The following is a 17,108-nucleotide window of genomic DNA, read 5'->3' as shown; positions in this document are numbered from 1 at the left end:
GATCAGATGGGTGTGAATGATAACTTATTGAGTTCATTTTCCTGATTACTAATGAATCTAATCTGATTTTCATCTGTTTACTGGCCATTCGGATTTCCTTTTTTGGGAACTATCAGTTTTTCTACTGATCTCTCCTTATGAAAATAATCTCCTAGCCTTTTAACTTTATTGTGTTTTTTATAATATACAAGTTTTCAATTTTCTTTCTTTTTTCAAGTGAGAGGAGGGAAGATACAGAGATACAGAGACAGACTTCTGCATGTGCCCTGACCGGAATCTACCTGGCAACCTGTCGGGAGCCGATCCACTAATGCTGGCTAACTAGGTCACAGCAGAAGATTCACAACTGCTGGTTGACAAAGTCACAGCAAAAGAAGATAGAGTCTCCGCAGTAAAGACCAACAGCTGTGGGTTGACAAAGTCACCGCAAGGAAAGGCACGATACTTCCCCCTTTAATCTTTTGAATTAATCTGGCCTTATATCCCCCCTTTTTCTGGGTGTGTGCTATTATTTGTGGCACAGGGATAATAGTACCGTGCTTTCCCTGTAGATTTGTAGTAATTTCTTTGGAAATGAGACAGAAGGTGTAAGTTCCACAGAAAAGCCTGTAAGCCCCTTAATCTGGGCTCGTAAACATAAGAGGCTGGCTATGATATCCCTCGTAAAGGGTTAAGTTTGTAGGAGAATTTCTTCTTAATCATGTTAGAAAGAATAGATTGTGACTTGTGAATGGGTAGAAGGCAGTGGCTGTGCACAGAGCACCTTTTGGCCTTCACTTAATTCATCATTTTTCCTCCTTAGCCTTTTCATGTAATAGAGTAGAGAAACTTTCCTTTCTTTTTGCTTATTTGATCTGCAGATAGTGGAACTCTCTAAGAAGAATATAGTTAGAATTTACTAGTGTGTGAATATAGTAAATAAATAAAGTTTAACTAGACATAGAATCTTAGGTAAGGTGTTATAGAATGGCCCGTTGCGTGGCCTGGGATGGAAACGCAGTCAGCAAGAAAAGAATGTTTTGCTAAGAGAATTGTTTTATGACTGAAGGCAGTTGCTGGGCTTTCTCAGTGAGACACTCTCATGAGGTTTGTATACCTCCCCAAAAATTCTTTCTTCAGATAATGAGAGGTATGGAAGGGCATACATAGAAGCAATAGCAATTAATGTCTTCTGAAATTATGTTACTACTAAGCTATCTTGCGAGTGCACTCTATATATCTTTAAGTAAAAGTTACTCTTAATGTTATGTCAATTTCTTAATGGGCAAGCCTTTTGTTATCTTGTGAGGAAAGTTAGGACACTGCATAAACTCAAGGCCATTTGCCTGAGCAAGCGGTGGTCATTTGCTAGTCCTTAATGATTTTGTCTGTTAATCTCTCTCTGCCCCTTGACTCACAACAACAATAAAGTTGAGTTATTAGTTAGTACTAATCCTTTAAAAGCTTTTACCGATGTTATCGCTATTCAAGTTATTTTTTAATTGTACTTTGAATGATTTGCCACCTGATTTGTAGTTTATAGATATAAATTAACTGTTATCTGGAAACATGTAAACATAGTGAAACAGAAGCAATGATTAATACCATGTAATTGTAACTTGGTGTGTGTGTATAAAAAAGGAGCTGTACTAGCATTTGGCAGAGATGCCTGGCAGTAAATGCTAACTAGAGAATAAAGAGAAAGAAAAGAATTCGGCTCTCTCACTCGATTTCGCCGATGCTGTCTCCTCCTGTGGGACCCCTGGATCCCCCCCGGGGCTGGACCCCGGCAGCAACCCTCCTGGCAACAGTCATCTGGGGATGATGCTCTGCCCACCTGGGACCATGCTCTCAAGGGAGCTATTTTTAGCACCTGAGGAGGAGGCTTCCAGAACCACATCCTCAGTGCCCGGGCTGATGTCCTTGAACCAATCGAGCCATGGCTGCAGGAGAGGAAGAGGGAGATAAAGGGGAGGGGTTGGAGAAGCAGATAGTCGCTTCTCTTGTGTGCCCTAACTGGGAATCAAACCCGGGACATCCACAAGTTTTCAATTTTAATGTAGCCAAGTTTATCAGTATTTTCTTTATGATTTATAATTTCATTTTTTTTTCAGTGTTAGAGATTGACTTTTATTTTCTTCCTAAAAGAATTAAAAGTTTTGCTTTTCAAATTTAGGATTTATAATCCACCTAAAAATAAATTTAGGGTATAATGTGAGATGAGTCTGATAATTTTTTTATACAGTAACAATAGTACAAACATCATTAATTAAATTTTCTACTCTTTCATTAGTGATCTGAAATGCCACCTTAACATTTACAAAGTTTCCATATAAACACATGTGGTTTATTTTTAGGCTCTGCTTCATTAATCTGTCCCTCCCTGCACTTAAAAGCAGTATGCTGTAATTGTTATAGTTTTAAAATAGGGAGAGCAATTCCTCCCTCTTTATTCTTTTAGAAAATTATACTGGCTTTTAATACAATCTTGATCATATTTTTCAAAAGTATAATATAATAGATTCTCACAAATGCTTTAAATATCACCAAAAAAAATCTTAAAAACTAACAAACAAACAGAAAATGGCCGAGCCTGTGGTGGTGCAGTGGATAAAGTGTTGACCTGGAATGCTTAGGTCGACAGTTCGAAACCCTGGGCTTGCCTGGTCAAGGCATATACAACAAGCAAGCAAGCAATGAACAACTAAAGTGAAGCGACTATGAGTTGATACTTCTCACTCAACCCCACTCCCCACAAAATCAACTTAAAAAAATATTTTAAATATCAACAAGGAGAGATGAATAAGGGTATAGTGATGGTCATATTGATCAGTTTCCTTATATTAAACAAGTTACAAAAGTAAAAAGAATTATATTGGCTTTTCTTGGTCATTAATTTTTCATATAAATCTTAATGTTGCCTGGCCTGTGGTGGTACAATGGATAGAGCATTTGACCTGAAACACTGAGGTTGCCGGTTCAAAACCCTGGGCTTGCCTGGTCAAGGTACATATGACAAGCAATCAGTACCCTGCCCTCCTCTGTAAAACCAATAAAATAAAATTTTTAAAAAATCTTAATATTGATTTATCAATAAATCTCTATTGAGATTTTACATAACATAGTATTTATAGAATAATTTTGGAGAGATTAATTTGGGAGAATTAACATATCAAATTGAGTCTTCTCAATAAGCCTAATACATTTCATTCATTTCTCCTATGTCTTATAATAAAATTTTATATTTTAGAGACCTCTCAGAGATCTTTTTTCCTTTAATTCAGTGAGAGGAGGGGAGGCAGAGACAGACTCCTGCATGCTCCGACCAGGATCCCACAAGCCCACTAGGGGGCTCATGCTCTGCCCATCTGGGGTGTTGTTTGTTCCGTTGCTCATCAACCGAGCTCTTAGTGCCTCAGGCAGAGGCCAGGGAGCCATCCTCAGCGCCCCGGGCCAACTTGCTCCAATTGAGCCATGGCTGCAGGAGCAGGAGAGAGAGAGAGAGAGAGAGAGAGAGAGAGAGAGAGAGAAGTGAGAGGGGGGAGGGGTGGAGAAGCAGATGGGCATTTCCCCTGAGTGCCCTGACTGAAAATTGAACCCGGCACTTCCACATGCTGTGCCGACACTCTACTGCTGAGCCAACCAGCCAGGGCCAAAAATCTTTTAATTCTGTGTACTTCCTTTTCAATTCAAACTTTTGATCTCATCATATTTGTTAGAGCTCAGCTAAGACATCACTCACTTCTATAAACATTTTTCTAATCTTCCAGGCCTGTTTGGATGCTCTTCCTCTATGCTCTTGGTTTTATTTATACTTTGCTTAATGTGACCAAGAGTTGTGCTAGGCATGGAGGGTACATACACTGGTGTGCATAAGATTAGCTTCATAAAGCTTTTATTCTGTTAAGAGACACAGAACAATAAAACTGATCATTCAAGGTGATATATGCTATTACAGGGCAAGTACACTGTGCTATGGGAATACATGAGAAATACTCAGCTCAGACTTAGGGGGGTGAAGGGTGTCAAATACTGCTTCTCAAAGACTGAAACCTGTAGGAACAGAAGTTAGCAAACACAATAATGACTAAATATCATAGTACTGACATCCTTCTCTTACTCCTGATTTTGTCAGAAAAGCTCCCAGTGCTTAACTGTGAAATCATCTACTCTGAATATTTCCTCCCTTGGCCTCCTTGATAGCACATTTTTAGCTCTTATACTGCCTGTAGTAATCATTAATTGCTCACTGGTCCATCTTCCTTCCTTAAATGTTAGTATTCCCCATGGCATTTTACTTCTCATTCATGGTTTCAATCTAAATAATAACCTAAAGAAGTTTTTCCAATTCTATAGTTCAATATGGATTTATAAACTGAGGAGTCCCAAATGTTATTTTGAAATAGCACTACAGATTTTCATACGTGCATTTCCAACTACATATTAAATTTCTCTACCCATATATTTCAAAGAATCCTCAAGTTTTAGATATACTAACATTTGATCTATTGTTATACATAGTATATACTGCCAACTACCAGCAACAGCAAATTTACTTCCCATATTCAGTTCACAGCATAACCATTCACACCTGGGATGAATGAGTCATTGTTCTGAATGTATGTTGACGAGTATGTCCTTCTTTAGAAGCTAGTTTGTAACATAGCACACTTAATGAGACTGAGATTTGGGAACATGAAGGCTGTTTCAAAGATTAAATAATCACAGAATTTTGTAGGCAAGTTATGCTTTTTTAAAATGTGTCAATTTGGCTAGACCAGTAGTTTGCCAGTTATTCAATCAAACATTAATCTAGGTAAGGGGTCCCCAAACTACGGCCTGCGGGCCACATGCGGCCCCGAGGCCATTTATCCATCCCTCGCAGCACTTCCGGAAGGGGCACCTCTTTCATTGGTGGTCAGTGAGAGGAGCATAGTTCCCATTGAAATACTGGTCAGTTTGTTGATTTAAATTTACTTGTTCTTTATTTTAAATATTGTATTTGTTCCCGTTTTGTTTTTTACTTTAAAATAAGATATGTGCAGTGTGCATAGGGATTTGTTCATAGTTGTTTTTTTTATAGTCCGGTCCTCCAACGGTCTGAGAGACAGTGAACTGGCCCCCTGTGTAAAAAGTTTGGGGACCCCTGATCTAGGTGTTGCTGTGAAGATATATTATAGATGTAATTAAAGTCCATAATCAGTTGACATTAAGGAGATTATCCTGGATAATAGAGGTGGGACTCGTTCAGTCAGATGAAAGGTCTTAAAAGTAGGCCTGAGGCTTCTCCAAAAAAGAAAAGAAATTCTACCCATGAACATCTTCTTCAGCCTGTGCCCACGAGTTCCAGCCTGCCTGCCCTTCGTGACAGTCTACCCTAAGGATTTCAGACTTGCTTAGCTAGAACCTTCGACTGTGTAGGCCAAATCTCTCTCTCTCTTTATCTCCTACTGCTCTGCTTCTCTAGTTGAACCTAATAAACCAGGTTTAAGGTTTATTTCCAAAAACAATCCATTAAAAACCTAGTAAACCTAGAGGGTCTATTCATTTTCAATCAGTTCCATAGGTCCATGTGCCAGTAACTACACCCAAGGTTTTTTTTTCTGGATGTGGTTCTTAACCTTTTTTTAAAAACTCAATCCTTGTAATGTGTTCCTTCCTCTCCATCCCACATTAGACCATCACCAACTCTTACCTGAACTAGTGATTGAAAAAGCCTCCTAACTGGCTTCTCAGATTAGTTTTTTCTCCTCTATCTATTCTCCATACTGCTGCCAGAAGTCTCTTTCTGGAAAACAAATATGATTATGTCACTATCCTTCTAAAATAACTTTGAAGTCTTCCTACCTATAGAATAGAGGTAAACTTGTTTACTATTTCATTAATTTCTGTTTTTCACTCCTGTTTCCTTACATTTTTCTTTGCGTTTAATTTTCTGTTATTTTTTAACTTGCTGAGATGAATGAGTATGTCTCTGATGCTTTTCTTCTTTTCTAATAGCATTTAAGGTTTTAAATTCTCTCTAAGCATTGCTTTAACTAATCATAATAATATCAGCATGCACGTTTTCATTACCGTTCAGTTCAAAATACTTAGAATTTTCATTGTGCTTTCTTTGATCAATATGTTATTTAAAGATTATTTATTAAAATAGCCAAAGCTGAACTTTAAGTTCCAGTCGGAAAATAGCAGCAATTTCCAGATTTTCCCACTTTCCTAAATTCAGAGTTACAAAGAGAATGCCAAGAAAGAAAATAAATTAAGTAAATATATAAAAGAAAAAAAACCCTGGATTTTCAGTGAACTTACAAGACAATAAAAACGTAAACATGCCAAATTATAAGTAAATATGGCCCTAAGTACTTAGAACTAGTAGACACTATGCAAAGAAGGACACGGATTCCAGTCTACCTGAATCATTACCAGCTAGAAGCAGCGGTCACTGGGACTTGGACATGAGCTGCAAAGTATAGAATGGTGACAACAATTCCAGTGCCATGAGGACTTTTCCTGGATGTGGACTTTTCTGGACTCCTGCTCCCTGTGACAACTCCTAACAGACTAAACTGTGGTTGGGTTGCATTTTTCAGGGATTTGGCATGGTGATGGGGCCAACTTGGACTTGGTGAACATGTTAAGGACACTACTCTTTTATGGATTCTTGCTGTATTGGCCAAGAGTTTGCTAAAGGCTTTTAATCACTGTAAAAAAAAAATAGAAGACTGGATAAAGAAGATGGGGCACATATACAACATGGTATACTATTCAGCTAGAAGAAATGATGACATCGGATCACAGCAGAATGGTGGAATCTTGATAACAGTATGCGGAGTGAAATAAGTGAATCAGAAAAAAACAAGAACTGCAGGATTCCATACATTGGTGGGACATAAAAATGAGACTAAGAGACATGGACAGGAGTGGGGTGGTTATGGGGGGTGGGGGGAGGGAAGGAGGGAAAGGGGGAGGGGGAAGGGGAGGGGTACAAAGAATACTGGATAGAGGGTGACGGAGGACGATCTCTCTTTGGGTGATGGGTATGCAACAGAACTAAATGACAAGATAACCTGGAAATGGTTTCTTTGAATATATGTACCCTGATTTATTGATGTCACCCCATTATAATAAAAATTTATTTATAAAAAAAAAATATGTACAGTTTACAATAAAATATACCATACCTGGAATTTGCTTTAACATACACCAGGGGGAAAAAAAGCATGTCAGGGCAGAAATCAGTGGGCAAAGATGAAATAAAAGTAGTAAAATATCGCCCTGGCCGGTTGGCTCAACGGTAGAGCGTCAGCCTGGCGTGCGGGGGACCTGGTTTCGATTCCCGGCCAGGGCACATAGGAGAAGCGCCCATTTGCTTCTTCACCCCCACCCCCTCCTTCCTCTCTGTCTCTCTCTTCCCCTCCCGCAGCCAAGGCTCCATTGGAGCAAAAGATGGCCTGGGCGCTGGGGATGGCTCCTTGGCCTCTGCCCCAGGCGCTCAAGTGGCTCTGGTCTTGGCAGAGTGACGCCCCGGAGGGGCAGAGCATCGCCCCCTGGTGGGTATGCCGGGTGGATCTCGGTCGGGTGCATGCGGGAGTCTGTCTAACTGTCTCTCCCCCTTTCCAGCTTCAGAAAAATACAAAAAAAAAAAAAAAAAAAAAAAGTATTAAATATCAAAAAAAAAGAAGAACACAGAGTAGAAAAAAGCCTAGTGAGGAGAACAGTACATTTTTACTCTGAGAAAGAGAGGGTCCTATCCTAAGTAGAAACTGCAATGTTTAGAGATGAGATTGAGTAGGGGAACTCAAAAGAAAAATAAGAGACAGGAGGTGTAGAAAGTGTTATAAGAGTGAGCGGAGAGTGATTTAGATACGACAAATCTCAGATAGGACTACCCTTCTAAAAGCAAGGCATATTTCTTCAGCAATTTCAAACTTACAAAAAAGTTAAAAGACTAGTACAAATAATTCTTGTATAACTTCATAAATTCTCTAATTGTTAATTTGAGCAGGCAGGAGCTATTTAAGCAGAAGCTAGTAAGGACCTGGTAGAATTCATGGCTGGTAGGTAGTTCACACCTTTTAAACACTTAAATTATGGAGGCAAAGGAGATGTGGTTATATTTGAAGAAAGAACCCTTAAAACAGGAAAGAGGTTTTAAGCAGAGAAACCTGAAAAACTACTTTGCCCCTAATGTACTGTCCCACCTCTCCCTCCCACTCTAGTCTCTTCTCTTAGGTGGTTTGGAAAAACTAGTTAATTATCACTTAAATATGAATAACAAAAAAGTGATAATTATCCATATAAAGATACCAGAAGAAAGTATAAAAAGGCAGCACAATATCCCCAATGAAAATTCAACAGAAAATAGCATCACAAAGTAGATGAAAATTGCCCTGGCTGGGTGGTTCAGTTGATTATAGAGTGTTGTCCTGATACGCCAGGTTGTGGGTTCCACCCCCAGTCAGGGCACATACAGGAATCAACCAATTAATGCATAAATAAGTGGAACAAAAATCGATGCTTCTCTCATTCTCTAAAAAAATGAATAAAAATAAGTAAAGGAAAACGGTAACACCACTTTTTAATATAAATTCAAAGATTTTTAATGCAGCTATGATGAAAGATCTCAGAGCAAAAATTCAAGTGAGAGAAGAGACAGTCAACAGGAGTAGGTGAGATAAGCATTGTATAACTCATAAAAGAAACGAAAGAAAACTATTTTTTTTAATTAAAAAAAAAGACTAAACTAAGGAGCACATGGTAAAAATTACACCACAGTCAGCACAGTAAGGAGCAAATGGTTAGAAAAAATTTTAAATAAAATGATAGATACTTTAAAAAAATAAGGTCTTAAAATTACATTTTAAAAGGGAATCCCATGTTTCAAATAAAACTGACCCACAACAGGCAACACTGAGAATAATGTAGTAAAACAATTATGAAAAATTACTTAAAAAAAGAAAAATAATCAAGCTAACATTGTATTTCTCTACTAAACATTCACTGTCAAAAAACAGTGGAAAAACACCTGTAAGGTACTCTAGATAGTATGTGTCAATAATTTCATGTCTAGCTAAGAAGTCCTTCAGGAATAAGGCTGTAGATAAATGGTTTTCAATATGCAAAAACTGAGGTCTTATTCATACTAGTCCTTCTTGAAGAACAACTTGAGGACACACTGCAACCATGAGATGTCAGGAAAAGACTGGTAGCACCAATGCTTTTAATTGTAGGTTTAAGATCGAAACAAACACACAGACGTCAAAATGGAATGTAACTGTTAAATACTCTTACAATGCAGAAATCATAATACAAACATAAATTACAAGAGCAGAAGAAATAAAAGTAGAATAAACTCACTAATTGTGTCTTATAGTAATAGATCATCAAAGTTGAAAGTCAAGAAGTAAAAATTTAAGCAAAATTAAAAAGAATAAAATTATGCTATAATGGCTAAAACTAGTTAGAAAAGGAGAGAGAGGAAAGAAGAGAATAAAGCTAATATAATTATTACTTGTTAAGGAAAAAAAAAGACATTGCTTTAAAAAGAAAGCTGAGCATTATATGAAGTTATAAGTATAAAGGTAAACTAGTGGGGGGATGAAACCTCCCTAATATCAATTTTAAAAAGTACAAAACAGACCAAAAAACATATATAATCAGAAAATAAAAAATAATTTGATACAACTAAGATGAAATATGTATATTATTCCTATCTGGGTAGCTCATTTGATCCATTAACAGAAAAAAGCTTTGAACTGACCCACAACGCAAAACCTCTCTCTATGTGGTCGCCAAGATGTATTTGTATTTCAGAAAATACAAAAAATTTTTAAAGAAATGAAAAATTAATGGATAGGATAAGGTTCAAAAAATGTGGACTATAATCCTTTATTTGGGTAACGTAGACAGACTTTGGCCCTAAAGAATATAAAAAAGTAATTTTACTCTTGTAAAAGATACAAGTCAAAATGAAGAAAGCAGGTTTATATATATTCCCAATATTAAAGCAGCAACATTAATGAGAAATAATAGGAAATAAAAGGAGAAATAGACACAAACAATAATAGGAAATTTAAACTTCTTTCTCCCAGTCTGAGAGAACAAGAAAACAAAAATAAATAAGGAGCCTGACCAGGCGGTGGCGTAGTGGATAGAGCGTCGGACTGGGATGCAGAGGACCCAGGTTCGAGACCCCGAGGTCGCCAGCTTGAGCGTGGGCTCATCTGGTTTGAGCAAAAGCCTACCAGCTTGAACCCAAAGTTGCTGGGTCCAACAAGGGGTTCCTCGGTCTGCTGGAGGCCCATGGTCAAGGCACATATGAGAAAGCAATCAATGAACAACTAAGGTGTTGCAACGCGCAATGAAAAACTAATGATTGATGCTTCTCATTTCTCTTCGTTCCTGTCTGTCTGTCCCCGTCTATCCCTCTCTCTGACTCACTCTCTATCTCTGTAAAAAATAAATAAAATTTAAAAAAAAATTTATTAAAAATAAATAAATAAGGAATTAAAAGATCTAAACAACATAATCAAAATGGTAGTGCTGATGGATATTCATTTAACTCTACCCAAATAATTGAATATGCCTTATTTTTAAATACAGATTGAACTTTTGCATAAACTGACTACATATTAGGCTAAAAAAATACCTCAACAAATTCTAAAAGTAGAACACATTTTCTGATTAACACAATAAAATGAGAAATGTATAACAAAATCAGAAAATTAAAAAAAAAGATCTTCAATCTGAAAAGTTAAGTTGCTCCACATTTAGGTAATAAGGGAAATATAGTAAAAATACTATATATCAATATATAGCCAAACAATAGTCAGAAAATTCATTGTTTTAAATCCTTATCAATAAGAAAAAATTCAAAGTAAATGAGTTACTAATAAAGCTCCAAAAGTTAGAAAAACAACTAAATTAACTGATGAAAAGTAGATGGGAAAAAAATATAAAGCTAGAAGCAGAAATTAAAAACAGAAAGCCAGAGAACTGAAAAAAAAGTTTGAAAAGCTCTTTTGCTGGGGGCGGGTGGAGGAAGAAACCAGTTGATTAAACTATTACTTCTAATCAAGAGTAAAAATAAAAAGGGCAAAGCACAAACATACAAAATAAGAAATGGGAGTAAACCACCAAAATAGACCAAATTTCAAAAAATAAGAAACTACTTTATAAAACTGTATCCAAATAAATATAGATAAAATTATATTCTATTATGCTATGACTTACCAAAACTGAACCCAGAGAACCTAAATAGATTTGTTTGCACAATATAAATGGAAGAAGTTTTAATAAAGCCACCTATCAAACAAAACAAAACACACAGGCCACAATAGATTACAGGGGAACTTGTATCAAATCTTTAAAAAGCCGGTATTTTCAACCTATGTACTCTTGCTGATCAAAGTCACCCCACTGTATTTAATTTTCCAAAAAAAACCCCCCAAAAACCCCACTACTCATTTCAATAGTATTTAAAAACTTATACAGTTTAAAAAATGAAAACTTTCCAGTCCTTAATGAAATATAATATTAATACCAAAACTTGAAACACTGCACAAAAAAAGAGAAGACTACAGATCAGATCTATCTTACTTTTGGCATTTTAATTAAAAAGGTAAAGTATTAACAAACAGAATCTAGCATTATTTTTTAAAAATCCAGAAATATTCATTTGGTCCAAAGTGTTTAAGAAAAAAGAACTATCATCATTAGCTCCATAAATGCTAAAAAGACATCTGAGAAAACTCAACACCCATTCCTTATTAAAAATACTTAATAAGGCCCTGGCCGGTTGGCTCAGTGGTAGAGCGTCGGCCCGGTGTGCAGGAGTCCCGGGTTCGATTCTGGCCAGGGCACACAGGAGAGGAGCCCATTTGCTTCTCCACCCCTCCCCCTCTCCTTCCTCTCTGTCTCTCTCTTCCCCTCCCGCAGCCGAGGCTCCATTGGAGCAAAGATGGCCCGGGCGCTGGGGATGGCTCCGTGGCCTCTGCCTCAGGCGCTAGAGTGGCTCTGGACGCAGCGGAGCGACGCCCCAGATGGGCAGAGCATCGCCCCCTGGTGGGCCTGCGGGGTGGATCCCAGTCGGGCGCATGCGGGAGTCTATCTGACTGCCTCCCTGTTTCCAGCTTCGGAAAAATGAAAAAATAAATAAATAAAGTTAAAAAAAATACTTAATAAAATAGCAAGCAACAGATGTTCCTATAATATACATATTTGTATGCATTCTACTTAATGCAGAAGCAATGGAAACATTCCAAAAAATAATAAGATGTTCACTAATCACTAATGTTTAACACTGTCCTTGTCTTATAAAAATCCAAAGAAAGAAGTAAACCTATCATCTGTAGCTGGATTATAACCTAAAAACTTGAAGAAAATTACTTCAGTGTCAATCTGGAATGCTGATGTCGCCGGTTCAAAACCCTGGGTTTGCCTGATCCAGGCACATATGGGAGTTGATACTTCCTGCTCCTCCCCACTGCTCTTTCTCTCTCTAAAAATGAATTAAAACATATTTTTTAAATGAAAAGAAAATCACTTAAAAAATTGCTATAAAAATAATGGAATTCATAAGGCAGAAAGAAAAGTTAGTATATAGAAATCAAAAGCCTTCATGTATATAAACAATAACTAGTTAGAAACTATAAACCCATTTAATAGCAAAAATAAGGTTGAAAATGTCCAGAAATAACTTATGTGCAAATTTTATGTGAGGAAAACTTTAAAACATTCCTGAAGAAAACAAAAGTAATCTTAAACAAACGGAACAACGTAATACTTTCTTTAAACAGATTCAATATTTTACAGATGCCAATTTGTCTTGATTTAATTTATAAATACAAGATCTCAATATAAATAACAGCCCACACCCACTGGATCTAAACAAGGTGTGCCTGACCTGTGGTGGCACAGTGGATAAAGCGTTGACCTGGAATGCTGAGGTTGCCGGTTCAAAACCCTGGGCTTGCACGGTCAAGGCACATATGGGAGTTGAAGCTTCCTGCTCCTCCCCCCCTTCTGTCTCTCTCTCTCTCTCTCTCTCCCAATCTCTCTCTCTCTCCTCTTAAATGAATAAATAAAAATAATTAAAAAAAAAAATAAGGTGTTTCTAAAGCTTGTAAGGTAAAAAAAACAAGAATGGCCTAGCAAAACCTGAAACAAAAAATGAGAATAGTTCTATTATATGAATTATTGACCAATACTTTTAAGTGTTTGTGTGTGTGTGTGTGTGTGTAGACACACACACACACACACACACACACATAAATTTCCACATTGCAAAAAGCAAAACCAAAAGCAAGATAGTACCAAAGCCCAAAAGACAAAAGGGCATTATCTGTAATTCACATCACAGAAAAAGAACTAATCTTAATTTAGAAAGCTCTTTCAGTAAACGAAAATACCAAACATCCAACAGAAAAAAAGGGGCAAAGGACATAAACAGCTAACAACAACAACAACAAAGAAGGTGGCCCTTAAATATGTGAAAAGATGGTCAAATGGAAAACAAAAGCACATAGTGAAACTATTTCTTGCCAATCCAATTGACAAAAATGTAGCTTGACGCTTGTAGAGCCAAAGGCTTAAGAAACCAGGTAGTCTCAATCATTGATGCAAAATAACTATCTGCAGCCTTGGGGGAAGGGTGGAGGGCAATCTGGCAGTAATAATCAAAATGACAAATACGTTTGTGCCCTTGACACATCAATCTTACTCCTGGAATCTATCTTAAAGAAATATCTACATACACATATATAAAATGATGTACTGAAGTGGCATATAATTAAAGACAGTCATAGCACATATATCCTCTTAATAGTGACATACTTCCACAATGGCAGATGCAGCTGAAAATAATGAGGAAACTATGTTCTGATCTAGAAAGATCCAGGGATCCTTGGAGAAATGGCTGATTCCAGGTACAGGGTAAGAAATACAAGATGAGCCTAGAACATCCTGCTGTGCCAGAAAGTAAAAAAGCTATCAAAGACTAATGAATTATCAATAGGACATTTGATTTTCTATATTAAGAATTTCATCTAATGCAAAAAAATAAAAAAGTTAAAAAAAAAATACCAGTTGATAATCCCTAGTGAAATAAATTGTTCAAGTAACAATGATCAATAAATAGAGTAGTATTAGAAATTGAAAGGCTGATGGAAAATTTTAATGGGGAGATCAGGCCTATAGATCTCTGAACCTACTAATCATTCTTGGTATCATTAAAAAATGGGACCACTAAATACTGTGTGCCTAACATGACACAATGAAGCTCTTATAAAGTATTTTGAACAAGAACTGAAATCGAGCCTCTAGGACCAACTTTCATGTTCGGGAAATATAGGATAAAGGGACAAAGTAATGAAACCACAAGAAAACAAAAACAAATCCAGGTTTTTGGATATTCTACAGGACAACTGACAACAAGCCAATGGCATTAAAATAAATATAAATAAATAAATATTAAAAAGGAGGCCCAGGACCACATGGTGCCAGCGCGTCACGTGAGCAAGTCAGGGATCTGCTACACCAGCGGTTCTCAACCTGTGGGTTGCGACCCCACCGGGGGTCAAATGACCAAAACACAGGGGGCGCCTAAAGCCATCGGAAAATACATATTTCTCAACCTGTGAGTCGCGACCCCGGCGGGGGTTGAATGACCAAAACACAGGGGTCGCGACCCACAGGTTGAGAACTGCTGTGCTACATCATTTTCAACTTGGGCTTCCGCTTTGATGTGGCATGGTTCTTGACAGAGACTTCCCCCTTCATGTGGTCAAACTTGGGCATTGGCCTAGCTATCTCCCTGTCCGTGGTTGGGGCAGCATGGGACATCTACTTACTGGCTCATTCATCATTGGGGGAGGGGTGAAGGACCCTAGGATCAAGACCAAGCACCTGGTTAACATCATCTTCTGTGAGGCTGTGGCTATCTACGGCATCATTATGGCAACTGTCAGTAGCAATATTGCTGAGCCTTTCTCTGCCACTGACCCCAAAGCCATTGGTCATCGAAATTATCATGCAGACTACTCCATGTTTAGAGCTGGCCTCACCGTGGGCCTGTCTAACCTCTTCTGTGGAGTCTGCGTGGTCATTGTGGGCAGTAGAGCCACCCTGGCTGATGCACAGAACCCCAGCCTCTTTGTGAAGATTCTTATCGTGGAGATCTTTGGCAGTGCCATTGGCCTGTTTGGGGTCATCACTGCGATCCTTCAGACCTCCAGAGTGAAGATGGGTGAATAGATGATTTGTGTGGGTGGAGCCGTGCATCACCTCTTATTTATTAGTGGTTTTCCTGGGACAGCTGGAGCTGTGCCCCTTTCACAGTGCTTGGTGTTCTGGGCCCTTCCTGAACTCACTTCTCGCTGTCTGACAACTTGGAGGTGCTGCCTGGCTGGATCCTCAGTGTGGGGAAGGGGTTGCTGATGACTGTGTGCAGCTGTGCACCTGTGTCCCACCTCCACCCCCAATCTGGCTTCCCAGTGTTTGTGAAATAAATGTGTTTGTCTGGGTCAGAATTAATTTTTTTTAAAAAAGAAAAGAAGAAAACAAGAGGGGGAAAAAAATGAGACTACTACATTTTAAAAAGGTATAATAGCCAAATGTAATGTGTGAATCTTGTTTGGATCCTGATTAAAACCAAGTAACTATAAAATATTTGAAACAATGAGGGAAATTGGATTATAGACAGGGTATTAGAGGCTACCAATGATTATTTTCAGTTTTCTTATATATGGTAATGGCATTGTGATGGTGTAAGAAAACATCCATATTTTTAGAGGTACATACTAAATTAGGGACAAAATAACATGCTGTCTGGGATTTGATTTAAAAATACTACAGTAGAGAAAGAAATGGAGATAATTTATACAAAAGCAGAAAAATACTGACAATTTGGATAATGGCAGTTTATAATTTCATTCTCTCTTTTATATAAGCTCAAAAATATAGGAAAACACCTAAAAATGAATGCAATCACATCAAACATCAGCAGTAGGCATATGCCAAGAGTCACCATGACCAATAGACTTCTCTTCCTGTAAAGCATGTATTTCATAATAAAAATACTGACTTAGGGTTAAAAGGACAAAAGTGAGTTATAATAGAAGGTTGCTCTGATGATCATATCAAAGATTTTATATTTGCTGTAGTAGTAAATGAGCACAAGTTCTGTGTAAAGGCCTTCTAAATGAAATGTAATATAAAGGTATTCCAGTTTGTGTTAACAGACTGCTCACAAACATCAGGGGATATTTCAAAAATGAATATGAAGTGATAAAATATCCCCTAATGTTTGTGAGCAGTATATATGTTCAAATTTTACCTCAAGACACCAGCACATATAGTTATACATGAAATGTTCATATACATATTACACACAAACAGGCCACACAGAAATCAACTACGCAATACAACATATGGTTTTAGTTCCCTTACCATCAATATTAAGCATCATTTTCCACATGGCAGGCCGAACAGATTGATGGAATCCAAACCATACTTCCCTGCCCCCTCCTAGAGGGTGGTCATATCCTTCTGGAGCGGAGAAAAAGGAACGCCCCACAGGCGTATATCTACAAAAGTTAAAATGGCATGTTCAATTCTTTCCTTCCTATGTAAGTGTTTAAATCCGCAGACCAAATAGGTGACTCTAGAGCCCAGAACTTAAATTACCATAATGAATCCTTATCATTATAAATATATGAAATGAAACATTTTCCAAATTTGTGAAAGCAAAAACCAGCCAGTCTAAATGAAAAAATTGTCAGCATCCTTCCCTGAAATTCTCTATAGTTACAACTAATGTTAGTTTGAATAAGAATAAATTTTATTTAAAATACTTCCTTAAAAATAGATTCAAAAAAGTTAACAGTTCCTATCTCAGAAAATGCTAGGGTAAATAATTATTGATTAAAAATCTATTTCTATAAATGTGTTTGTAAGACAATATTTTTTCTTTAAAAAGACAGCCTATTTGCCTGGCCTGTGGTGGCATAGTGGATACAGCGTCAACCTGGAATGCTGAGGTTGGTGGTTTGAAACCCTGGGCTTGCCTGGTCAAGGCACATACAACAAGCAATCAATGAACTAAAGTGAAGCAACTATGAGTTGGTACTTCT

At 37.5% G+C, this 17,108-nt stretch overlaps 1 protein-coding gene and 1 pseudogene across 1 annotated transcript in view; one reads left to right on the top strand and one right to left on the bottom strand.

Moving 5' to 3' along the window:
* The window catches only part of AGO3 (argonaute RISC catalytic component 3), a 141,963-nt gene that overhangs the window by 77,795 nt on the left and 47,060 nt on the right, over positions 1-17,108 (bottom strand). The window contains exon 5 of the mRNA XM_066375874.1: positions 16,426-16,562. Coding sequence (XP_066231971.1) covers positions 16,426-16,562 — 137 coding nt within the window. The remainder of the gene's footprint in view (positions 1-16,425; positions 16,563-17,108) is intronic.
* Positions 14,690-15,433, top strand: LOC136397595 (V-type proton ATPase 21 kDa proteolipid subunit c'' pseudogene; annotated as a pseudogene).

This window comes from Saccopteryx leptura, chromosome 3, assembly GCF_036850995.1.
Source record: "Saccopteryx leptura isolate mSacLep1 chromosome 3, mSacLep1_pri_phased_curated, whole genome shotgun sequence".
In the NCBI taxonomy this organism is placed as follows: Eukaryota; Metazoa; Chordata; class Mammalia; order Chiroptera; family Emballonuridae; genus Saccopteryx; species Saccopteryx leptura.
The sequence above is the reverse complement of the archived record's forward strand: the minus strand, read 5'-3'. Positions and strand labels throughout refer to the sequence as shown.